Source organism: Copadichromis virginalis, linkage group LG7 (genome assembly GCF_057382275.1).
Source record: "Copadichromis virginalis isolate Kocher_CV1m ecotype Utaka linkage group LG7, C_Virginalis_male_GT1.1, whole genome shotgun sequence".
NCBI lineage: Eukaryota > Metazoa > Chordata > Actinopteri > Cichliformes > Cichlidae > Copadichromis > Copadichromis virginalis.
Genome location: NC_140624.1, coordinates 34,786,987 through 34,812,832, shown reverse-complemented (window position 1 = coordinate 34,812,832; position 25,846 = coordinate 34,786,987). Strand labels below are relative to the sequence as shown.

The 25,846-nt window shown below is 39.8% G+C and overlaps 3 protein-coding genes, 1 long non-coding RNA gene and 1 pseudogene across 4 annotated transcripts; 2 read left to right on the top strand and 3 right to left on the bottom strand.

The window, feature by feature from the left end:
* Nucleotides 1-4,235: 4,235 nt before the first annotated feature.
* On the bottom strand, nt 4,236-5,099 carry LOC146705495 (hepcidin-like). Its single transcript, XM_085465202.1, has 3 exons — nt 4,722-5,099; nt 4,548-4,634; nt 4,236-4,378 (listed from the first exon to the last, which is right to left on the bottom strand). Exons 1-3 carry the CDS (start codon nt 4,803-4,805, stop codon nt 4,286-4,288), a joined length of 264 nt encoding a protein of 87 aa, XP_085321328.1. The 5' UTR covers nt 4,806-5,099; the 3' UTR covers nt 4,236-4,285.
* An 868-nt stretch (nt 5,100-5,967) lies between these two features.
* LOC146705494 (uncharacterized) lies at nt 5,968-9,378 on the top strand. The gene is made up of 3 exons (XM_085463173.1): nt 5,968-6,094; nt 6,979-7,023; nt 7,116-9,378. Exons 2-3 carry the CDS (start codon nt 6,984-6,986, stop codon nt 7,964-7,966), a joined length of 891 nt encoding a protein of 296 aa, XP_085319299.1. The 5' UTR covers nt 5,968-6,094; nt 6,979-6,983; the 3' UTR covers nt 7,967-9,378.
* A 12-nt stretch (nt 9,379-9,390) lies between these two features.
* LOC146705492 (uncharacterized) lies at nt 9,391-19,749 on the bottom strand. Its single transcript, XR_014921371.1, has 2 exons — nt 19,589-19,749; nt 9,391-9,639 (listed from the first exon to the last, which is right to left on the bottom strand). It is a non-coding gene; the product is annotated as an uncharacterized LOC146705492 (long non-coding RNA).
* On the top strand, nt 12,939-13,514 carry LOC146705493 (histone H1 pseudogene; annotated as a pseudogene).
* Nucleotides 19,750-21,240: 1,491 nt separating the features above from the next.
* Nucleotides 21,241-23,909, bottom strand: LOC146705491 (uncharacterized). Its single transcript, XM_085465201.1, has 4 exons — nt 23,462-23,909; nt 22,741-22,941; nt 22,150-22,270; nt 21,241-21,533 (listed from the first exon to the last, which is right to left on the bottom strand). Exons 1-4 carry the CDS (start codon nt 23,723-23,725, stop codon nt 21,526-21,528), a joined length of 594 nt encoding a protein of 197 aa, XP_085321327.1. The 5' UTR covers nt 23,726-23,909; the 3' UTR covers nt 21,241-21,525.
* Between the last annotated feature and the right edge of the window lie 1,937 nt (nt 23,910-25,846).

Genomic DNA, 25,846 nt, shown 5'->3' with positions numbered 1-25,846 from the left:
ACGGACGGTCTTAGCAGCACCTTTACCTTTGTCCCACTTGATCAACACCACCACACACACAGTTGGAATGTCTTAGAGGTAGATTCAACACATTATTATAAATGTATTAAAAGGTCAAAGTGTAAGCATTCATTTTCACATGCTTTCATGTGAAAATGAAGTTCACAGGACTCTGTGCAGCCCTAAACTAAGTGCACCCTTACAGCTTCAACAGGATTGAAGAAGGTAAGTGGCAGCCCGGTTCCACTTAGCAAATGCACTTGATTAAATATTTTTCACTAAATGTACCTGTATATTGTTCACATGTTTGAAATAAATTAACAAAACAAACGAACAAAACAAACAAATTATCATTAGGAAGTGTGACCAACAGAAATTTGGGCAGTTTGTTGGTCTGCACAAATATTGCCTGTTTGGAAGGATTGTCAGGAGAAAGCCTCTTCCTGTTACAAACCACATGGCAGGACATCTTAGGACTAAACAAATTGCAAGACTTCTGGAACAATGTCATTTAGCCAGACAAGACCACATGTGTGGTCATAATGCACAGTGATACACTTGGTGAAAACCAAAAACAGCATATAAAAACACCTTATACCAAGTGTCAAACACGGTGGTGGAGGGGTTATAATTTGGGCTTGTTTTGCGGCCACAGGACCTGAGCACCTTGTGGTCATTAAGTTAAGCATGAACTCATGAGTTACTCATGAGCAACACTGAACACATGAACACTGATGTTTTCCTGTCTCAAACATAAGGTCGGCTGCTCCACAAGTAAAGCCTGGTAACAGGACCATGATCTCAAGCACACTATCAAATCTACAACAGAATGACTGAAAAATAGAAAAATACTAGTGTTGCAATGGCCTGGTCAGAATCCAGACCTAAACGGGAGTGAAATGGTGTGGGGGACATAAAGAGAGCTGTGGGTAAACTAATGTCTGCAAACTGCAATAAACTGAAGCAATGTAAAGAAGAGTGGGCTAAAATCTTCCTATAACAACATCAGAGACTGAGAAAGCTGATAAATCATGATCTGAAGTAAGTGCTGCTTTAAGTGACTCTACAAGATGCTGAATCATGGGGTATAGTATTTCACACTATGCCTTAGAGCTGTGAAAACCCAAGATAGAGGCTTTATAGAGCCAGACTTTGAGACTTCAAAATGCAGAGCCCAAAACCAATAGATGGACTTCACGGATGCTACGTCTATCATTAATTCAGTGGACGGGCCTCATGGAACATGTAGTGAAAGGCACCTACATCCACATTGACTTTTATATTTGATGGAAGTATTTGTTGGCTTTTTGTTTGCCATGGTTCCTAATTTAACGTATCACACACTGTCAGCTGTCACAGTTAACTTGATCACAGCATGAACCAAATGAGGTGCGTTAACTTCCTGTAAAGTGCAGCATTCATACAGTACTACGACGTAAACACCATCATTTTGTATTATATACAAACTGGAAGAAAGTTGGTTTATTTATTTTTATTTTATTTATTATTAGCCTGTTTGTTTGTCCATTTTCACCAACCAGTTTGAAGTCTATTGACAGTTCTTTATTTCTGTATATGTTTAATAACCTTCCACCATTAATCATTTAATCTTTGGTGTTCAAAAGGCACCGCATCTAAGAGCCACAAACATGATGCAGTCATGAAGACGTTATTCTTGGTTAATCGCGATTGCATCAGTATCATTCTGCAGAATAAACACTCACTTCCTGTCAGTTTTTTAGCCCTTCCCCTGCCATAAACGTAGAACTGACTATGACGTTTAAATAGCCTTAGTTTTGCATAAATGTATGCATTGCTCATGTTTGCGCGATATCATATGGTCCCGGTAAGTTCCAGATGGCTTACGAGTTGCTACATGAAATTACTGAAGCTTTTTCATGCATAAAAAGATCATGTATGAATTCATGTTTCCTAAAATAAAATTTGGCTCTGAGTCAGTAGTCTCCTTATTGGATGAGGGTTAAAGTTTAAATTCATTTTAATTAAAGGTCTTTGGTGGAATAGTACCAAGAAAACGAGTAAATTTCCACCACAAAGCATTTCCTCTAACTGAGCACAGACAGGGAAGGGGAAGTTTTCTACACCCTGCCTTGTGTGTGCCTTCTCAGATACACTTTAAGGCACTGATGTCAGTGTTTCTTTCTTTAGGAGCTTCTATGTATCCTCTAGGGGGAGTAGTGGCAGCTCTGGCACATACCCTCCCATTGCCAGTAATGATAGTTATTTATCGAAGCTTTTCCTGTTGTTTGTCATATTTCTACTTGTCTCCTCCCTTTCTTTTGTTTCCTTTAATCTTGCTCCTTCCTCTTTTTTTATGCTGATTTTATATTGTTATTGTTTACGCCTAAAAGCAGTTCTCCATCGCTTACTCTCCCTTTCTGTTTGTCTTCCTCTTTTCTCTCTCCAGCCCTTCCTCCATCTCCCCTTTGTCCTCTAAGTGGGCCAGAGGTCTGCTTGTCTGAAGTTTGTTTGGGAACACCATAGGGGACAGATTGCCCACTCCTTAAACATCAAAACGGTGACTAGAGGCGATCGTATATCAGCTCAGTCCACCAAGATTGAACACACAACTTTTGTCACATTTGTCTGTAGGTCAGTCATGAGGCTTCACAGCTGCTGGTTTGCTGCTGGCTTTAAGTTTGATTTGACTCCAGCAGTCGGTCATTTAATAGAGAGATTCATTCAATGCTGAATACAGGAAACTGTTGTGTCCTCTCTCTATCACCATTGTTTTTATGGTCCCTCTTTCATGAAAAATGTTTTAAATATTCATGTAAAAAATATTTGGTCTTATCTAAAAAGGAAGTCTTAAGCCTGAGGTGAAAACAAGTAAACATAAAACAAAATACAGGAAGTCTTGCTGTTTTTTATGTGGTGTAAGAATAACCACAGAAATCTGCTGAGGCCCTTTGTTTGCAGTTGAAATTGCATTTTAAGTCAGTTCTGAGAACATGTTGGCAAAACCCCCAATTCCAAGTCTGCATCGTGGGTTTGAGCAAACATGTCCAGAAAATGTCACAGTTATGTAATGGTTATGCAGTGTTGTGTAATACTATGCACAATACACTTTAAAAAACAACAACAAATAAGAAGACTGCATTATACCACCTTTAGCTTTGATTACAGCCTGCTATCCCTGTGGCGTTTTTTAACACCATAACTCAGAGGAATATAGAACATCCAAATATAAAACAAACTGTCATGAAACACAGGGAAAGGAGGAGAGGACACAACAAAGGGCAAGAGGAGATGCAATGCATACATAAGGTAAGGTGGGAAACACAGCAGGAACAAATCAAGAATAACAAGACTGACTGCGTTACAGCAGTCATGAAATATTTTTGCTTAAATGTTCTGCAGAACGAATGCAGCGCACATACAGTACAGATATTATCTGAAACAGCATTACACAGTGTTACACCTACTTTACAGTTTCACCACAGTGCAACGTCTCTCAGTATTGTTGAGATGTTTTCTATTATTATGTCCAGTATCAAATTTCTGCTGTACTCAAATCTTTCTATTCTCTCTTTTTCTTCTGTGTGAGGGATTCCTGCATTAATCATGCAGCTTAGAAACTTCATATGCACACCGTGAAAACACCTCCAAATAAATTCAGTGAAAGGTTGTCAAGATAAGGTTGTCTAAAACATTTATGAATGAACTTGTATAGAAAGTGTTTCTAGGAAACATTATCTAACACTTCTACATTCTTAAAAAAAAAGTATGCTTGGTTTAACTTTCAAATAACCAACGAACCAGTCCATCAGCTCAAAGCTATTGTACATTACTGCATTTTTGTCATAATTAGTGGTAAAATTGAATGATGATGAGATGCTCCCCACTCATATAATTACAAATATGGGAAAATATGCTCACTTTACTTTTGCTATCAATGGCTTGGCTCTATTAACAGGTTGTACCACATACGACATGGGCAAGAGTATGAGGCAACAACTCTTAACTGATATCAGCACAAAACCTGTACAACAGGAGCTTCATGTCACTGGTTTCCATTAATGTTTAATTCTTGTCAGACAGAAACAGAAAAAAAAAAACAGCACATGTTATAGTATAGTGACTCTGAACTTTTTAATATAATAACATACTGTTGTTCCAAATGCTTGGTACACTGTTCACTGATACAGCAGGACGACCAGATGAAGAAACACTGTCAGACTTTAACAAATGCTAAGCAGTTAAATCATTTCATGTATAAGAGTCTATATTTAGTGGTTGATGTGATAATCGCAGGTAGATATTCTCAGAATCTGCAGCACAATCCACAGACACCAGCATTGCAGCAGCCGCAGCAAAAGCGACACTTAATGCCACGCTTCTGTCTGTGGTACGGCATCTGTGTGAAAGAGGAGAAGAGCAGAGAGTTTATCTTCAGCTGCAAGTCACTTCATTGTTTCTAATTTTATGTAAAGCTGTGAGTGCACAGTCTATTTTAAACATCTTCCTGTATTTGAGAGATCTCACAATTACTGTCTTCATTCATTCATTTATTGAATGAAACTCACCACCCATGAGTCAGCTGATATCTCCTGATGTTCAGCAGCTGGACTGTCATTGCTCACAGCCTCTTGTAGCTCTTGCAGTTCTCGTATCTGTAGAGAAAGAAAACAGATCTTAGCATCTTCACAACAAATTCATGCAGAAGAAGCACATTACATGAATTTAACACAGTCTGTAACCTCAGCAAATGTGGCAGAGCTCTGCTGAATGCAAATACACATGAGTGCAACGGCCACTGCAACTGCAACGCTGAACGTCTTCATCTTCAGGAGGTTTGAGTGGTTTAAGGTGGTCAGATCCTTTGACTCTCTCGTTGACTCTTGTCAGCTCCTTTGTGATGGTTGACTGAGGGAAAAGGTGCTGGTATTTATACTCATTTGCTCCACTGCTGCCTCGTCACTTAGAGTACAGAAACTATGAACAGGCTTGCATCAATAGGACAGGGAAAACCCATATAGTTAAACATCCGAAGAAAAGGTCAAAGTTCATGCCGACTGAGAAAAGTACAGATTTTCTCGTTCCTCAGGAATTTCCCATTCCCAGAATTTCATAGCACAGGAAAATAAGGAGTTTTGCAAAGTATTGCAAAACTCCTTATTTTTGCAATAAGGAGTTTCTGCTCCTCAGAACCGCAAACCGTGGAGTTTGCGGTTCTGAGGATTCCTGCTCCAACAACCACTCAGTATTAACAAACTGTATGTCACAGACAATGTGTGAGATTATACTGTTTTAGTAACATTGTGTCCTCAGTTACTGCATCAACTACATGCTTGTATTACACAGTTTATCACAATAAACTTTATGGTCATTTAGATATAATGTGGAATTTTGTTGTCATTTTAAATGTCGTATTTTCCTTTGTTACATTTGTAAAACTGACTGCTATGCACCGTCCATCCATCAATTCATCCATCAAAGCTGCCATAAAACCTAATTTTTGGATTAACCCTCCGAAGTCTGAATCCCAGCTGTGCACATCAACATCACTGATTTGCACAAATACAGTTTATAATGAAGACATGTTAAATATTAAGCACTGAAAACAGTTTGGTTGTTGTTTGGAACGTCATTTAACAAGAATAAGACTGTGGATATATGTTTTGATAGCTTTGGGTTCTCTTTGTTTTTGCCTAACAATCATAAAGAAATGTATTATATTTTGTGTGTGTCCTCATTATTGAGCTTTAATCCTGCATAAAGGCCAAGATGAATCTCTTAGAGTAGAACTTTACAGTAACTATTAGAATAAAAAAAAAACACACATTGACTGCTTTAGTTTTTAAGATTCACTTCTGTCTTAAGTATTTTTTGTCTCTATATAAAAGATATCAAAATCTGTGCATACAACTTGATGTAAAAAGAATCTATGTACATTCTGCAGTCTATGATGCTAGAATGGCATCACAGCATTTAAACATGTTTTGAATGAAAACATCAGTATATGAAAACAAAACTGAAGAGACACTGCAACCGTATGAAGGAAGACGACTATTTAGTGAAATTTCTACATTTCCCTGAGGATTAACTGCTCTGTCATTTACCAAGAACTAAAGTAAGCTCAAATTTCATTTTATAGACTTAAGATCATTTACTTAAATATAAAGCCTGATTTTCCTGCCTGCTAGGACAGTATTTATGTACTTTACATTGTGCAAGTCTAGACTATATTTTACATCATAGAGAGGATGATGTGGATCTATTATTCAGGAAAACAAATGAAGACTTAACTATTTGTCAGCTGTTGTAATATTTGACAAATTATACATAAATTAGAAAATGTTCTTAATCATATCTTAGAGTGACAGAAGCTCTGCTGTTAATCTTAGTATCTGCCGTTTTTACATGCTTACATGAACACACACAGTTACTGTCCCTCCATTTAGAAAGACAGAGGCATCAGAGTGAGCATCATTCAACACAGATGCTCTCACAACACAAATCCTGACGTCGGTTTGCAATAAATGTAATTTAAAAAATTTACATTCATGTATGCTATATGCATTTTGTCCATTCCAAAGTTGTGAGTCTATACCAGCTAAAATGCTGTCTTTAGTTATTAACATTTGAAATGATGAAGGCACTTGAAAGTAACACAACATTAGCTGCCTTTCCAGAAAAAGACAAAAACCTTTCAGAAGTACGTAAGGTTTTGTGAGGTTTTCCTCCCAGGCTTCTAGACTTCTGATTGGCCAATATTTCTACACAGTTAGGATTTGGCATGTTCCTGACTTTGTTTTTAGGGTTTACATGTGGAAGGAGATATTTTTTCAAAACTGCACATGTGGACGGGAATTTTTTTTAAACGAAAAAGGAAAATTTCCGTTTACAAAAATGCCCGTGTACGTGTGGACGTAGCCTAAAGTTATCACAAAAAAAGCAAATTCGCTGAACATTCTGAGTTTTTTAGTGATCATTGTTGTTTTCTGTTCCTTGTAGTCAAAATGAATGGAAGCGGAGATGGATCACAAAATAACCGTAATGGTAAGCACATGTACTCAGTCGTAAAATTGATGAAAAACTGATTTTCAGCAGATATTTATGAATGCTAATTAAAAGATAAAATGATCTTGCAGGCCGACAGGTTAACCCAGAAATGTTTCCAAGAGGAGATCAGGAGCCAGCTTATGAACCTGTTGGTGGATTCTGGGGTTTACTGGAAAGACTTTATGTTACTCTCTATGATATCTTTTTTTGGAGGCTGACTGAGCTACTAGATGAATTAGAGGATCGATATGATGTCTTATATATTGACTTTCACAATGTCAATGACGACAATGTCAACAATGTAAACAATCACAATATTAATGTGAGAGACAATAATGCCAATGTTGACAACAATGAACTGCATGATGATCATAACGCTATTGTTGTTGTCGGCATTGAAAATGACGATTCTGATGAGGCATTTGAAGACTGTGAGGATGTTCACCCGTACATCCCAGAAGAGGATCCTCAGCCAGGTGTATCCAGGAAGAGGTCTAGAGAGATGGATGTGGAAGATGTGGAACCAAACAAAAGAATCAGATGGAGCAAGGAGTTTTCTGATGATGACTCTGACTCTATCTCTGCCTGTGACACTGATAGCGAGGGCTGTCCTCATCTTGGTAATATTGCTGATGAGGTACCGCTGCCTGTTGGATCCACGAAAAGGTCCAGAAAGGAAGATGGAGATGAAGAAAAGCCTAATAGCAAAAAATCCAGGCTCGCAAACTCTGATTCGGGGACCAGCTCAATTGTGTATGATCACTCTGAGAGCAGTAATGATGAACTTTTTGAAGATGCCCATGAAGAGCCTGACAACCATGAAACTGGAGGCACGAGGAAAAGGTCCCGAGAGGATTTGGAGGAAGAAGAGGAATACTTGCGCGTTTGCAAATTTCGGAGGTGTTCAAATGAGTCCACCAGCACCAGTGATGACAACTAACACTATTTCAACTGGATTTTTCTGTATCCTTTTAGTAGGCTGATGGCCTGCTCAGGTGACCCTGAATCCTCCCGTGGTTTTGCTGCAATAAGCTGGGCATACACTGTGCAATTTTTTTCAGTCGTGTTATTCAGCTCCTGTTCAAACTGTACGATTGACTCGTAGGGGTTAGAAGTTCGTAGGTCACGATGCAGGGTCTCATACTATACGGCCCGCTGCTCTGTGCAACCTGAGTGCTCACACTGTGTGTCCATAGCATGAAGGTTATAACACAAAAGTTTACACTATTTTCACGGTTGTTGTGAGGCCACATCGAAAAGGCTCAGATGAGCTTGGCAGTTCTACAAGTTGTGCCTCCATCCCTTGTGTCCGGATCACACGCTGCACTGCTGTGCTGTTCTGTCTTTTCGCTTTCATCTCTGTGTTTGCGCGTGCGCAGTGTGAGACGCTGCGTTGACACCCTCACGACGGCCGACAGGATTTCAAACAGGTTTGATTTTCTTACGACCAAACGACTGATGATCGGGAGCTGGTCGTGAGGTGTTAATCACTTCTCGTTACCCCACGTATACGATGTACGACACACGATTAAGGCCAAACTCGGGTCGATCCCCAAAACGGTCGCACGACTGAAAAATCGGCTCAAAATGGGCCAAAAAATCGCACATTGTATGTCCAGCATTAGGCGTAGGCTGCCGGGGGATTCCCATGATGCACTGGGTGTTTCTTCTTCACCCACTATGTGTTAATAGACCTCTCTGCACTGAATTGTACTTGTTGTTAACCTCTGGCTCTCTTCCACAGAATGTCTTTATCCTGTTTTCCTTCCCCCTCCCCAACCGGTCGCAGCAGATGGCTGCCCCTCCCTGAGCCTGGTTCTGCTGGAGGTTTCTTCCTGTTAAAAGGGAGTTTTTCCTTCTCACTGTCGCCAAAGTGCTTGCTCATAGGGGGTCATTTGATTGTTGGGTTTTTCTTTGTAAGTATACCTTACAATATAAAGCACCTTGAGGTGACTGTTACTGTGATTTGGCACTCTATAAAAAAAAATGAATTGAATTTAAAATTGAATGGATGTCACTGTGTAGATTCCCTCCATACACAGCAAATCCAGCATGTCCAAATTAACACTGTCGGATTTGATTTCAACACTATTAAAGTGTCTATATGGGTCCACACCAGAGAGTGTTAATTTAACTATTTTTAGAGAGTTGGTACGTTAACTCTGATTTAGTGTTAAACACCAAATCTGTCTGGAGTTGATAATTTAACACTTGGTGTTAAGAGTTTATATATTAACTCTCAAAGAGTATTTTAGTTTAACTACGTAAGAGTTATCTTCTAATTCATTCTAAAAAGTGGGAATTTTACTGTTCTGAACTTCTAGAAATTTCCTTTGGAAATAAACATTTACTAAAAAGATGCAATGGTTTTTGAAAAACATTTATTCTGAACTGTGCACCACAATTTCAAAACATTTTCTGAAAGATGTAACAGTATACATGTTCTCACTTTCATTAGAATTTTGTTTATCAAAAGGTCTGACATGGTAAATGCAAATAACAGCATTCTCATCACTTATTTCTTCAATACAATATGCATGTCCTTCATTCATCCCTTTGTGGAACTTCAACGCACTTCTGCTCTCCCCCATATTCCATCTTCACAAGCATATCCTGTGCGGAGATTGAATAAAAATTAGTTGACACTAATTAATGGCACAAATAATCCAGTAAACAATTGCAGCACAATAAAAAAAAAAAAAAAGTAATCCTCTTTGAGCTATTACTTGTGTAAAGTATTTTCCCAAAAGACAAGGACACAGGCAACAGGTAATACTGAACTAAATGTAAAACCTCAACCTTTTTCATTTTTACCTAAACCGTGTGCACAAAACTCTGGAGGGATCTAAATGCTAAGGTACAACAACAACGACAACAATCTTTATTTATAGAGCACATTTAAAAGCCAAGGGCATGCCAAAGTGCTTTACATAAAAGAATAAAACAATAAAACAATTAACACTATAACATCAGTGTTAGATTTGTATTGTTGATTGTCATTTATGCTTAGAAATATTTACTTATATATGCTTAGAGTTTTGTAATTAGTTGTAGATTGGTAGAGGTTTTGATCCTTGATAGTCTGCAAACTTTGTGTGTATTAGACAGCACTTTGGGAGCATGAGAGGTCATACCGTGTCTTATTATTTTATGGTAGGATTAACGTAGTTGCATCTGTTCTAGTCTAAGTGCTCTTTGTTTAGATGAACTGCAGGACTTCCTCACCGTGTTATCTAGGATGAACCATCTAGGGTGAGGGGGAGGCTACCCTCTTCCTGACCAAGGATGTTTGACCCTTTGATCAGCAGTCCTCACACACACACACACACACACACACACACACACACACACACACACACACACACACAGGCAAGGTACTCTTTGTTTGTATGTAGACGTCGTATGTTAATGAACCTATGCATATTCATGTACCCTCAATAAAAGGATAGTGTATGGGAGGACGGACGAGACCAACTGGAGTCAAGCGGTTGTCCGGTTCTCTCCCGTGCACGAGTAACATGAAGAACTTTGCCTATTTGTGTCTTGCTTAGCAGTGTAATTATATTGTCTTAACGTTCCAGCGAATAGGTTTATGCTACAAACCTAACATTAATTGGTCCTTCGATGCCGGAGCCCTGGAATCGCATTCACCGAGGGGAGGAGAGGCACGCTGAAAGCCTGACGTCAGCCAGGAAGTTCCTGTGGATTCGCGGTCTGTCTTTTCTCCTCGATGAATGACGGTCGGCGGGATTCGGGCTGATATTACACTCTAAGCAACGCCAAGTAAGTTTAAAGAGGCCGACTCTATAACCGTGTCGTTGTGCAGTCTCCGCCACTGTGTGAGGCGTTGAGAAGAGGCCGACTCTATAACCGTGTCGTTGTGCAGTCTCCGCCACTGTGTGAGGCGTTGAGAAGTTCGCTACTTTGTGTAGCGATACCCGGGTTCCTTGCTACTTTGTGGAGCAAGAGGTTCCTCGCTACTTTGTGTGGCTAGAGGTGAGTTCTCCGCCGCTTTGTGGGGCGTTGAGAAGTTCCGCGGGGTCCAGATTGTGCTGGACAGTAGGCCTATTTTGTGTTGTTTTTGTTGTCGTCGTCGTCGTTGTTGTTGTTGTTGTGTGAGTGTGTGCGGAGCAGAACATGTGGTCTGTGACACCGACTGTTGTTGTTATCACGGGTTTCTAAGCAACCAAGAGTGAGTCGGAGGGAGACAGACGTTTGTGCTGGACTTTGCTCCTGGCAGCACAAAGTATTTATGTAAAAAAGAGAGGGAGCGACGGCTCCACAGCTGCGCGGGTTCACGCGAGCGCGGTCACGCGGACCTGAGCCGTGCGGTTAATCGCAGGCTTATAAATGGAAGAGATTCAAATGTTAGAAGTTTTCAGAAAACACACCAGCCTTGGAGAGCTGTGGAGAAGGCCAGCCCACATCAGCAGCACTTAAGATATGCTCTGGTGAATGGCTTTCCCCCCACCCCTTGCTGACACAATGTTTATTCTTTAGCTTGCCCTGATCGACGGCAGCCTGTGTGCCAGACCATAGATTTAATTTAGGTGGATAGTTGTTAAAAGTAATCTACATTAAGCTTGTGGTTGCTCAAATTCAGTACAATGACATATGAGGTGAAGTGTTATAGATAAATATTTAAGCTAATGAAGTGCATAGAGGCACTTGACCTGTGTGAAAGACTGTCGTCTTATTATGAACCATTGTTGAGATGTAGAGCACACCTGTGAAAACAACTAATATGCTGAACCCTGTATGAAACATCTAAAAGTACATGATGGAGAAGCTGAGTTGAATATGAAAGTGTAAGACTTTGCCACTGTGGGCAGAGCAACTACTGTGTGATGTTGCGTTGCAGTTTTTTTTTTTTCTTCTGAGCTGATGAGCAGGCTACACATTATCAGATCGAGAGCTGTCTGAGAACTACTCTAAGAGAGGGAAACAGCGCTATGATAACTGTGATAACTGGAGTGTGCAACGTTTCCATGAGCAGTTTTCCTGCATCTTGACTTGTGTGTAGAGTGTTCATAACATCAGCATCATGTTTTTGATTATTTGTTTGTTGGGTTGAAAAATAGTTAAATAAACTGGTGATCATATTTACGGATCACCATGGCACATATCATCAGCCATGTGATTTATTTTTGCAGATGACAAAGTGAGTGTGAATGTGTCTGACATCACAGTGTTTTTGTGCACTGTGCAAGAGTAATTGCCTTTGATTGTGAGTGACAGCGGTGATTTTGCAGGTCACCAGCTATTGTAAATAAAAAAAAAAAAAAAAGAGTGAATAAGAGGGAGAATTTATATTGTAGAAAAAAATAATCATAGGAAAAAGGTTTTGTGTTGATCAACCAAAAAAAAAACAACTATAATTTCATTTTCTGCTTTTAAGAAAGGACTGTTCACAAAAACACAGAGCGAGAGAGAGAGAGAGATATGTGTTGATTAAGCAGTGATGATAATAATGAAATGTCTTAGTTTGTCACTTTCAGGTGAAAAGCAGACCTGAATCAATTTTCCACATGCAGCGGTCGGAAGAAAGTTATAGTTTAACATCATTGGAAACATGCAGGCCAAGTTTCTGGCTGACTTATTTACAGTGCCATGTGTTTCTCAACCTCACAAGCGAGCTCACTCCTCCCTGAAGATAAGGAATGCAGCTCCATGATAAAGAGACAGCAGCAAGTCCTGAGCACAAAAAGTCCCAGCAAAGCAGCAGCAATGTGGATAAACAGCAGCAGCAGAAGAAAGCAAACCCATCTTCCTGTCTGATTGGATGAATTCCACGGAGGGGCGAGCAAGATGGCGGTGGCAGCATGTTGAAATGCTCAAAAAGGACTGAGTGACTCGGGCAAGCCACATGCAGCTAGCATGCTGGCTAGCGACATGAAAGAAATGGACCCTTCATGATGCGTTCAATGTGCCAGCGCTGTGGTGGGAAAGGCTCCATCATAAACACGCCCTGCACCGAGGTTCAGGCCAAGAAGAAGAAGACGATGACTTCCAAGCCCAAGAAGGTCAGCCTCAGCGTGGGCGAGCTGATTGTGAAAGCCGTGGCCGCTTCCAAGGAGCGCAACGGCCTGTCCGTGGCCGCCCTCAAGAAGGCTCTGGCTGCCGGAGGCTACGATGTGGACAAGAACAAGGCCCGTGTCAAGACCGCCATCAAGAGTCTGGTGGCGAAGGGCACTCTGGTGCAGACCAAGGGCACCGGGGCCTCCGGATCCTTCAAGATGAACAGGGTTACTGAGACCAAAGCTAAGACGCCCGCTGCGGCCAAAGCCAAGAAACCGGCAGCAGCTGCTAAGAAGTCGCCCAGGAAGGCAGCAGCAGCAGCACTTCAGCCACTAGCACGAAGTCAACCGCATCAGAGGACAATAGTGAGAGTGGCTGTGACTTCACTGTGCATGTGAAGAAAACGTTTGAGGAGAACTGAACAGTTGGAGTTTGACATTTGCCACCTGTGGAGTAAAATGGCAAGAAGAGACAGTGGGACACAGGACAAAGCTGAAGGAGAACTGCCGGCTGTTGGACTGTTGAAGTGGGAGAGGACAACAGAGTGAGAAGACTAGGTGAGAACGCATAGGAATTATTTAATGTGGGAAATCAAAATTTGGGTTAGCAAACCTGGGGAAAAGAAAACTGACTGCTTAAGTTGGAAAATTGAGACGGAGTCTGAAACATTGCGAAAATAGAAACATATACAAAATCACACACACACAAGCAGAACATGCATTAACCCTACTAACAATTCCAAACACAAAATGACTCATGAAGACTCGTAGCACATTAGTTAAGAAATGATTAAATAATAGCAGAGAAGTGTGTAGGAAAGGCAGCTTTAAGAACATGCTCTGCTGGATATGCAGCTCCACAGACATGCATTAGACCTGCCTAATAACACAAACACATGTAATGAAAATTAGCTTGTTATCTTTCATCAGTGTTACAATAGTGTCAATTTAGCAGACACTTGTTATTAAATACTGAATTTATCCAATGCAAAAAATTGACTCTCCAGGTTGCAGGACAACAGTTTAACTTTTGTGGGAAAAAAAATCCTGGTTTGATAAATCAGTGATCAGACAATAAATTTAGTTGTTAAAATGGTAAATTGGGAGAAGCTTCCTGCTTGATTAATGCAGCACAAGTGATTTACTGTATGAGGGAAATTATCTTTTGTGATACTATTTTGAACATGCTTTTCTGTCGTCCTGTCAACTTAGTGGGTTAATAGCTGATATGCAAATTAGTTGATTGGTTTTAGATTAATGAAAGGTGACTGAATTTTAGTATGAGTGAATGAGATGTGTTGGAGTTGTTGTGTGTTGAGTGGAGACTCTAAAACACTGAGTTTCCTGCTTTGATGTGCGAGTGAATCCTGTATTTAGATACACAACTCTGAATACGTCAGAACAGACTGTTTTGTGAAGTGCATGACAGCATGTCACATGTTTTATGATGAATGGAAAAGGAAAATTGAATAAAATAGATCTGTGGCCTAAATGAGTGAAGAGCACAGACCTGGTAATTAAACTCATAGCTAATAAGACATTAGGATTATGTTGTGTGTTGTGCAGCTGATGGTTGATTTGGAGTGAATCTAGCTGATGATTTTTCTTCTTCTGTTGTGAAGTCGAGCCTGCCGATTAGTATGATGGTATGATAAACCATGCTAATGGTATGATTTACCTGAGATGAGGAGTTTGTGTCATGACTTAACAAGGCCTTTTTATTTTGATACTTTCACAGTGCACTGAAAGTTTTGTTCGATAATCTCTGTTCTTTAAGCAGATCTGCACGTCGGGAATTAAAAGCGCTACACGTCGTCGAGAAAATTGTGCCAAGTGAGTTCTCCACATTTAAATGGACTCTGGAGAAAGCCACTTATTTGGGACAATTATTAAATGACAGTCCCAGTCCAAAAGGATTCAGCGATGTATTCCAAACTAAAGTTCTTCTTTTTCTTTTTGAAATGACGTCATTTTGCTGAGAGTGGAAACTAAATGCGACGATAGGTTCCACTATCAGCAAAGAAAGAAAGAATGAATGCATGAATGAGTGAGTGAAAGGAAAACAAACTGACTGACTGGTAAAAGCTGACAAAAGCTGACAAGACTTTACTGATGTAACACGACTGTGTGAAGTTGACCCCCGCCTGGCAGGGGTGCAGATGAGTCTGTGTGTGCTTCCCTTTACAGAAGCAGGAAGATGACAGCAACACTCGAGGTTGCGTGATGATTTAACATTTTAAATGCCATTTTCTGTGTCTGTGAATTTACTATGTGTGTGTCATTCACTAGCTTGTGTGCTCACAGAGATATCTGTGACAAAGTATGCATACGCCTGCGCAAGCGCTAACATTTGCATTTTCGTTTTTACAGCATTACGGTTCTTCATGTGTTTGATCATGTGATTTATAGGAATACTGGCTAATGTTTCTCTACTACAAGATTTCTGGGTTTATGTGTGAAGAAAACTGTAGTTACAGGCATATGTTGATGGAGAAATTAATATAGTTTGAGACATACTGTGATGAGACCAGTGTTACTTTTTCCACAGCGAGTGTTAACTTTATGGTGTTTTATGGCACCTCTAGAATCCGTTGACCTGTGTCTGACCTCCGTCTGACCACAGTCAATGTGTATTGCTAATGTTTGTTTCTTTGAGAATGCTGTAGTAGATTCAGCTGAAGCGGACAAGTGACATGGGTAAAACAAATATGAGATTACGGTATTTATGGAATAGTTTATTATGGGCTCATTTGCTGGCCACTTTTGAACCCATAATAATAATATATGAGTGGAGTGACTTTGCTTAAGAGAAGTCACTGATTACATTAATGTTAACAGAGTACATGGGATAATCCATGTCTGAGGTGAATTAGGGTAATAGTTGTAGTTACTGATTTGAGAAAACCTGCACATGACACTTGTCTTGCTGATGTTGAATGCTTATTACTCTTATGATACAATTGTTTACAGGTATGAAGTTTGATTTCACTTCCAGATTTTGCTTTCCAGGCCGTGATGGTGTGTATGCAGGCTCCTGGGAGAGCCAGGTGTTAAGCAAACTTAATATGCAACACACGCTAACATCTTTTATTGCAGGGTTACGGAGCTACTCCAGAGGAGATGCCCTGATGTTGCCTGGGACATGATCTAGCTAATCTTTTTCTTTAAGACAGGGATCCAGGTTTGGTGAGTTGACGCATGGGAATGTCCATGCGTCAAGAGGTGGAGTGCAAGGATTAACATTAAACAATGTTTACTATTATTGTTGCAGTGATTTGTGTGATTAGCCATTTTATTTACAAATATTAAACCTATGCAAGTGGTGCATCCATGTTCAGATGAGGCTTTGACGGCCTATAAGTGAAGTTCACTGAACTAAAGAATGTGGTTTGATGATTGTTGACATGCTCTCCAAATAGAAGTTTTTCTTCTTAGCAAGGAAATACAGGTGCAGCAGTAATCTCCTGAGAAATCTTCAGAGGCCCAGTGAGAAGCGTGAACCATTCCAGGCATAGCTGACAGCCAGGCAGTGGTTGAGGTCAAAGGTCAAGCTGGTTGGGGCCCATCATGAGATCAGACCTTGGAGCCACAGCAAGGACCATGAAACTGCCTGCAAAATAGAGGAGAGGATCGTCCACAAGATGGGAGAGAGGCTTCAGGAGGATCAGAGATCATCTTCAGCACAGCAGACATCACACAGAGAGCTGTGCTACTAAGCTTCCAGGAAATCAAGAGGAGACTTCCCACAGCAAGATTTTAAATACAATGAAAGATTCAATATTGACGCTGAGGAAGACGACTAAGGTGTACGACGTGCTCTGCCTTAAACCTTCAGCAGCGTTGGAACATAAACACTCAGGGGATGGGGAGCGTGCCAAGCTCCATCGACAGCGCAGAAGGAGTTCGGGGATGACATCATGATTCTGTGAAAGCACAGGAACCAGAAGCTATGGTGGTGATGACAGCAGTTTCCTATGAACATCACCTAATGCTGTGCCACTATACTGTGCATACGATGACACTCTGAAGGCTGCTGGGATCATAACAGCAGTAAGACAACTGAACCCTGCACCCTTTCCACAGAGGTGTTTCTCTGCAGAGCATGGACAATGAAGGAGTCATAAATATCCCCCTCGCAGGATGAAGGCCTGAAGTGAGGTGATGGGAGGCCATAAAACTAGAGTGCTGAGAGGTCTGCAGCTTTGGAAATAGCTGAGAACCATGTTGACAAACAACAAAACCAACTGGTATGTTTGAATGTTTATTCTACATACATTTGGACTCTGGTCCTATGGACAACGATGGAAACAACTGGAAGAGACATTCATGACGCCCTGCAGAACTCAAACCACTCTGCAGAGAGACATGTGATGTGCACACCTGGAGCAAGCATTACCAAGCTGAGATGTTTTTGAAAATGTTACTTTTTTATTTTCACTATTAAATTAACAATTTCTTTGTTTGCTCGTAAGATGCAGTTTGCCATGAGATGAGCTCAATGAATGGGATAACTGCTAATACATTTGTTGAACTGTGTACCTTTTCAGTAATTTAGGGTGATTTGACATATGCTGAGTATAAAAATGTTTGCATTGAAACTGTCAGACATGAGGTATTCATACCTGGGAACTTTTCAGGCATAAAGGTCAAAAAGGTGGGAAATGTTAGATTTGTATTGTTGATTGTCATTTATGCTTAGAAATATTTACTTATATATGCTTAGAGTTTTGTAATTAGTTGTAGATTGGTAGAGGTTTTGATCCTTGATAGTCTGCAAACTTTGTGTGTATTAGACAGCACTTTGGGAGCATGAGAGGTCATACCGTGTCTTATTATTTTATGGTAGGATTAACGTAGTTGCATCTGTTCTAGTCTAAGTGCTCTTTGTTTAGATGAACTGCAGGACTTCCTCACCATGTTATCTAGGATGAACCATCTAGGGTGAGGGGGAGGCTACCCTCTTCCTGACCAAGGATGTTTGACCCTTTGATCAGCAGTCCTCACACACACACACACACACACACACACACACACACACACACACACACACACACACACACACACACACAGGCAAGGTACTCTTTGTTTGTATGTAGACGTCGTATGTTAATGAACCTATGCATATTCATGTAACCTCAATAAAAGGATAGTGTATGGGAGGACGGACGAGACCAACTGGAGTCAAGCGGTTGTCCGGTTCTCTCCCGTGCACGAGTAACATGAAGAACTTTGCCTATTTGTGTCTTGCTTAGCAGTGTAATTATATTGTCTTAACGTTCCAGCGAATAGGTTTATGCTACAAACCTAACAATCAGAGTCATATAAGTGTGGAATTATGTTCACAGGTAAAAACCACTAATAAGAGTAAACTATAGCACATAGCTATAGCAAAGTAAAGCGGTACCATCAAACACAGTGATAGAGAACATAGACAACGCAAGACAACGCAAGACAAACAGAAAAATTAATAGAATAACTCACTGCAAACAAGGCCAGGATTTAACTGGTAGAAAAAGCAAGTTCAAACAGATATGTTTTAAGCCGTGATTTAAAAGATTGAATAGAATCAGACGCCCGGATGCCAATCGGGAGATTGTTCCACAGCTCAGGTGCAGCTAGAGCAAACGCTCGATCACCTCTAGACTTCAAACGAGATCTGGGCTGAACCAACAATAACTGCGAGGATGATCTTAAAGCCCTCGCAGGAGCATATGAGTTTAAGAGTTCCTTAAGATAGCTTGGTCCTGTGTTATTAGTAATTTTAAAAGTAAGCAACAGAATTTTAAATTGAATACGAAATTTCACAGGCAACCAGTGCAGATCAGCGAGGACGGGAGTGATGTGAGCAAACTTCTTAGTTTTAGTTAGAATGCGTGCAGCGGCATTCTGGACTGTCTGTAATCTATGTAGAAGGGTAGAGTGGAGACCAAAATAAAGTGAATTACAATAATCTAGCCTTGACGTTACAAAGGCATGGATGAGCTTTTCCAGGTCATTGTGCGGGATATAGTGTTTGGCCTTAGAAATAAGGCGAAGTTGGTAAAAACTGGATCTGACGACAGCAGACACTTGTTTATCAAGTTTAAATGAGCTGTCAAGTAGCACACCCAGATTCCCGACAATGTCAGAGAAGGAGCTAGTGAGAAAACCAAAGGCATCACGAAGTTTGGCACGGAGGTAGGTAGGTAGGTAGGTAGAACCCAGTCAGGACATCTGCTACTGCTGTTTGCTCGTTTTTATTTTTATTTTTATGGGCGATCATTTTCAGGCTTCAAGTAGCACCATTATACCAACATTTCAAATTCTAGACATTGCTTTAGGTTTATTTGACCAAAGGTTTGACTGAAAATTCACATGCAAGCTTTTTTTCAAGGCTGTGGTATTTGCCCGCAAACAATACCTTTCAGCTAGCTAAAACAGAATATTATGCTATCACCGAGCAACATGGCTAATGCCTTTCACACAGCTTTGTCTCAACTCCAAAGAGCCACAGAAGTAAAAGCTCATAATAATAATTGAAACAATCTTTGAAAAAAATGCCTTACCAAGCATCGCAAACAACTCAAATATGTAGAGCAAAATGTTCTGAAACGGCTTCACTTCAGCTTTGATTGGAGCCTGTGGTGCTGGGGGCGGAGTCTGTGAATTTACTCTGTTGGTGTCATAGCCCCTGTAGGAGTTCAGAGTTAAGAGGTCAAGAGTTAATGTTTCCATTGTAACACCTCCAGATTTGAAATAGAAACACTAATTTTTAACACTCGATTTTAACTACTATCATTTTACACCTCAGAGTTACATTAAAATAATGTGACTCTGCTTAGAGTAAAATTAACTCTACTTTTGCAAGAAGACTACTAACACCAAAACATTTAACACTTTTGAATTTGCTGTGCAGGAGCCCATGAATTTGGACACCCTTAAAGACTTAAACATACAAATTTGATGCAGCAAGACAACCATAGAGACAGGACTGAAGGAACAGAATGGCATCATCAAAGGGAGCTCACACATCTATAGCCTTACTAAGCAACAAACTAAAGGCACACATGACAAAAAGACACAAAAATAGCAAAATAACTGAAGACCGTAAACAATATGAAACTAAAACAAAAAATCATGAACCCACAAAATTTAAAACTCTGAGTTTATAACTGCAGTTTGATGGTTGACCACTATCACAGGTTTTAATAATGCTTCGGACAGTTCTTAACCTAGTTTCAGCAGCTTCAGTAATCTCAACTGTTTTCTTGATTTACCTGTTTGCTTAGTTAAATCCAGCTGGAGGCTTTTTCTTTTTCTTCTTCTTCTTCTTCTTCTTCTTTAAGCCAGACAGTATACAGTATGTCCATTACGTAACTGAGATCAAAAATCTCATTTTCAAGAATGACCAAGCCACAACACAAACACATAAGACCAACATCCAGATCATCTGTAATGTAGGATCAAGGTCAAAACACGAACAATTACTAACAAATTTCTGGCCAGCGACATCAAAATGACAAACACTGTTTTCTCTGTTACTCATAAAGGAGCAGTGCGATAGTTGCTGGATCTCAGAATATAGTCTTAGTTCAATATTCTAGCACAGTCGTTTAATTTCTGTGTTCTTTCGTGTAACTTGTTAGTTAAATAATGTCTGACCAAGTCTAACTTTGCCTTTTCAGTTTTTAGTTCTTAAAAATTTCAGTGTGACTCAACTGGATGATTTGTTTTATCGGTGGGTGTGCTGAACAACTGTCTCACTACGCTCGTGTTTATTTCAGTGAGTGTGACAAACTATCTTCGTGAGTCGTTTCATCATCACCACAACAATGTGAAAGCCAGAGCCACAACGTGATGACTCAGGAACAAGTCAAGTAGTGTTTTCAAACCTTTAGAAACAGGCAGCTCTTACTGAGGACAGAACACTTCCACAACATATTTGACACAGACGAACTCTAAATAACATAGAAAAATGCTCTATTAGAAGTAAAAGCCCTGCCTTAAAGCAGTCTGAATAACACAAGAAACTCCCGTAAAGTAAAAGAAGTTTCACAAAACAGACACGGTGTTATCGTTTTAATTACATGAACTATAGTTAGCTAGTTTCCTCACTGGTGCCCAGCTTGAGAGTCCAGCCTATCTAAGAGGCCACCATATAAATCTGAGGAGTGGTGAGATGATTTTGATTTATAAATACTAGATGAGGAATCCAAACAGCTTTTTGCATTAGGTTTATTGAAATTGAGATGTTTTATTATGTTTTGGGTAAAAATATTTGCTTTATGCTGTAAAAAAAAATACATCCTTGTGAGATGCAGATGGCACACACGTTTAAAAAGGCACTGACGTCTCACATGGCTGACTGTCAGAGCTGTTTGCCTTGTCAGTTTTGCAGCATCAGTCTCAGCCTGTAAGTTGGTCAGAGTCACAGTGTTGATGCAGCTGTGCTCATCGGTCACAGGCTGGGTGAACCTCTACCCTCTGCGCTGCTGGGAGGCTTTTAGGCATCTAAAACAAACACACAAAGACACACCGGAGAGGAAGACAAACTCCTGAGCATTTTTAATGAACAACACAGCACAGCCAGTGCAGGGCTTTCACAGTTATTTGCACTAGACAGAGAGGACAAGAGCAGGTAGAAAGCAAACCCAAGTAATTACCAGAGAAAAGAAAATACAGAGACACATTTAGAGTGACAGACAAGATAGTCAGCCATGCTACACTGCTGAGCTCAAATTATCCAGTAAGCACCAATCATAAAGTACATCTGCAGCCAAAAGTTAAAAAAAAAACATGCTCATCTGTGTCACATTATTCAGCAATCGATGCAGTGGTTGTGGAAATATTCAGTAGTTTGGAGATCAAAAGTCTGTACAAGATTTTGAGGCTATTTATCAAGTATATTTAGAGATATTTAATGTAATTTTTGGCAAATTAGATAATGGGTAAAAACTGTGTTTTTAAAAAAGAAACTAATGAGAAGTTTCATACTGGGTCAACCAGCAGGCCTGACTTTGCCCTCCCTTGTGACATACACAAGACAGGTAAAATATTTAGTTATAAAGGTAGAAAAGACAGAATCAAAAACATGATATGAAAAAAGTATAAAATGTTAGCATTAAACCTGAAGACAGCTGTTTCTCCAGATGTTCGATGTACTGCTGGCGTCTGTCAATCATTCTCTCCCACGCAGAGACCTCAGAGGTCAGGTTGGCAAGTCGTCGGGCCTGTTTATCAACGAGAACCTGCAACACAGCAACAATGTTAAAGTGTAAGAAGATCTCTGAACTTCATTGATAAATCCATCGAAGCAACTGCTGAAGCTTTCTTCTTTGTAAGGTTCAATCAGCATGCTCCTGATCCAGGACAGCTCCAGTGCTAATGGTACAGCAGCTGTTGATATTTATGCAGCATTTGGAAAGTTTGTCATGTTTTTAACACCCTCACAATTGACTTCCTTGCCTCAGTAGCTCTGTTAATGTTGGTAAGGTAATGTTGGCTGAAACCTGCCCACATATAAAGAGATCGCTTGGTAGTGGCCATTTCCAGCTCCAGTTGCTTAAGTAATGTGCTAATTTATTTACCACCCCCTCATATGCGAGTCATCAATATACTTTGCAAAACATTTTTTTGCAGCAAACGTGAGTGTGACTGATGACTTGGTCTCTTCATGATTCCTGATAATTTATTGGTTAACTTCCTGGTTTTTGCTCACCTTCATGGAGCTGATGCCAGTGCAAGCCCCACCCCCTGACCTTGCCTCAGTCAGGCTCCTCATACTCTGGAGGATCCGGTTCATGCGGCGTTGCATGCCTGCCTGTTCAGTCTCCAGATCCTCCGACTCCTTCTGCAGGTCTCTGACTGTCCTCCATTGTCTGTCCCTCCTGGCAGACGATGTCTGCAGGACCTTCCTCACCTGGAGAGAAACACATTTAAATCAGCCAAACCACCAAGGAAGATGCAGAGCTATGGGCTTAAAATCTAATATTTTATGCCATTTTAGTTGATTTTGATTAATAAAAAGTAGAAGATGGTTACCTGTAATTTTATCAATACTTTCAGCTTAACAAAGCTGCCATATTCAATGTTATATTTTACCCATCTTACAAAGGACAGCACAAATATATAATAAAATAATAATATAACAATCAGTTATTAGGTAATTAATCAATTACTGGATTTAAATGACAATAAATTAGTAGCTAGTGTGTTAGAGTAGTGTTATTTTTAATCAAATAACACTACACTAACACACTAGTGTAGACTCCAAAATTTTAGACTCCAAAATGAACTGTTTTCTTCAAAGTTGTTAGTTGTAGCTTTAAAAAACATCCAAAATATATAATCTGAAGCATATGCTGGAGATTTTGGGGCAAAGATTGCACACTAGGTTGTCTGATTTGCTGTGAAAAGTAATTTGCAGAGCTCTCACTCACCTGTTTGTGAGTCCGTCCCACTTGTATATTTTTCTTACGAAGGCTCTCCAAACGCTTTGTTGCCCCGTCCATCTCTCTTCCCATCATTTGCCCGTGCTGCTCCAGTCGCTCCACGTTCTCAGTCACCTCTTCCAGCAGGTGAGCCAGACCCAGCGAGAGCATCTTCACCTGAGACACAGGGACCTGACCTAGTGCAGGTGAACACCAGACATGGTGAAGTCCTACCAGTAAAGTGGACAACTGCAACACTTGGCTCACCCTCATGCTCCAAAACGTCACCAGTTAGCGGCTTTAAATCCCTCTATTCAAATCTACTGACAACTCAGAAGCACATCTGATTAAATACCAGAGTACCAGCAGCTGTTGAGCTGTTGAGAGGTGATTAAACGTCTGCAGAGTCTGTAGTGTACTGATATGTCTCGGATGTTCCCAGAGGAGGTCTGGAGCTCTGTATGGTGAAGGATAGAGGGATGAGGAGAGGGTGGAGAGCCACATGGAGGCAAGAAGGGGTGTTCCCAGTCTGACGTATGAATTATAAAATAGGAGAATTTAACCAAAAGTTTGAATATTATATTTAACATCACAGGCTGGCTTGTAATATATATTCACTGTATGAATTTTAAGTGATCAATATACTAATACCTTTCACATGTGCACATCACACATTGTTTGCACATGGAAAATTATTTAATAACTCCTTAAAGAAAGACGAACAATAACAAACGTTTGCAATGTTTAATAATTTAAACTAAAGCCAACACTTTGCTGAACTTTGAACACATTTTTCCCTATGTGAAAGAGTCTGTGTTGCATTTATACATGAAAGAAAGAGAGAAAGAGAGACGCCTGCTGGTTGTTTCAGGAGCTTCGATGATATTTATTTCTTCCTCCAAGCCAAGTCTGTGGTTGGTTAGAGGGAACACTATGTTTAAATCATATGCAAAAATAACATCAACGACAACAATATTGTTACTAATGAGGTAAAGTGCAACTCCAAGAGCAGCCACACTGATCAGGAGTAATATTTTCTGACTCTCACACAGTACCAGCTCTAACAGTTTCAGATCCTCATGTTGGGGAAACATAGGCACCATATTTAATTGTTGCCCATATTCTCTTCTGACTCTGGGGACAAACGATGGTAAAATACTGACCCAAGGCCATAGCGATGATGGTTTTCGCATATGTATGTGCAGAGATCAGAATGAGCTTAAGGAGAGATTTTTATTTAAAAACAAAAAAATACATCTAATGGGAAACTCTACAGATGTACAAGGATATCTACTTAACAGGTGTTCATGATCCTCTCAGCCAGTAATAAGACAAAAAGATCAACTGCATGCACTATCTAACGTTTTTGGGTTCGGGTCAGGGTAATGCTTTATAATACAGCATGTAAATAAGGGTGTAATACTCCTGTATTTAATTGGACTTTCAAGGTATTTTATTTTAAATTACAGTGTAATTATATTTTATATACAAATGCTTAAAGGCACACTAGAATAACGTACATTGTAAATATGCTGTACTTTCAGGATTCAGGGTTTATATTTGAATATTTTGTCTTTACACCTTTATGTTTTTACATCTTTATTTAATAGTCACTATGTTCATGTACATGAAGGATGTTCTTTTATTCAACTGTCCTTTTATTTTATCAAGATAATTATAATAACTTATAAGAAAAAGATAAATACCATTAAAATCTGCAGGCCATTGTGTCCTTATAATAATGGATCCATGTCTAACGTCTAACTTTTTTTTTCTGTCACAATGACTGTTCAAACAACTGTCAAAAGGAGTGTACAGAAAGCACTTTCCTGTAAAATACCAGGAAGTTAGGTAAGGTTAAACTACTCTGTAATATGGTCCACACGCTGAAAAGTACAGTGTACTTACAGTGTGAGATGAAGAAATATTGTTTGTTTTTTCTGTAAAATTACCAAGAAATTATGCAGTACTTAAAATTACTTACAGAATAATTTGTGTCTCCTTTTCTGCAAAATACCTGAAGTTATCTGATTCTTAAAATTACTAAAATTACTTATGCATTACTTAAAATTTACTTAGAGTATAAGAGTATATTGCCATTCTAAAAAATAACATGATTTTTGATTTATCTGCATTTAATAACAACTTACACTTACACCATGACACTTTTAAAACATTGACCTTCTACAAAAACAAAGAAAGAAAGAAAGCGTATACTACCTACCTAGGTTACATACAGACCAAGTATGGACATAAAGAACATACTGGAGCATTTACCTGCTAAACAGCCAGATATCCTCCATATGGGGGTAAAGACCGAAAACAGAGCAAATATTGGAGATACGGTGTTCAGCTGGACAGAAATATAACACACAGCTGAATGATAATGTTTCC

Bases quoted from the DNA above. Each gene is read 5' to 3' on its own strand.
- LOC146705491 (XM_085465201.1), bottom strand. From the start codon at position 23,725: ATGAGGGTGAGCCAAGTGTTGCAGTTGTCCACTTTACTGGTAGGACTT. The intron at 22,942-23,461 runs GTGAGTGAGAGC...GTTTCTCTCCAG, and splicing joins TGGGACGGACTCACAAACAG to GTGAGGAAGGTCCTGCAGAC. The intron at 22,271-22,740 runs GTGAGCAAAAAC...GCTGTGTTGCAG, and splicing joins CTGGCATCAGCTCCATGAAG to GTTCTCGTTGATAAACAGGC.
- LOC146705494 (XM_085463173.1), top strand. From the start codon at position 6,984: ATGAATGGAAGCGGAGATGGATCACAAAATAACCGTAATG. The intron at 7,024-7,115 runs GTAAGCACATGT...ATGATCTTGCAG, and splicing joins ATCACAAAATAACCGTAATG to GCCGACAGGTTAACCCAGAA.
- LOC146705495 (XM_085465202.1), bottom strand. From the start codon at position 4,805: ATGAAGACGTTCAGCGTTGCAGTTGCAGTGGCCGTTGCACTCATGTGT. The intron at 4,635-4,721 runs GTTACAGACTGT...CTTTCTCTACAG, and splicing joins GCTCTGCCACATTTGCTGAG to ATACGAGAACTGCAAGAGCT. The intron at 4,379-4,547 runs GTGAGTTTCATT...TCTTTCACACAG, and splicing joins TATCAGCTGACTCATGGGTG to ATGCCGTACCACAGACAGAA.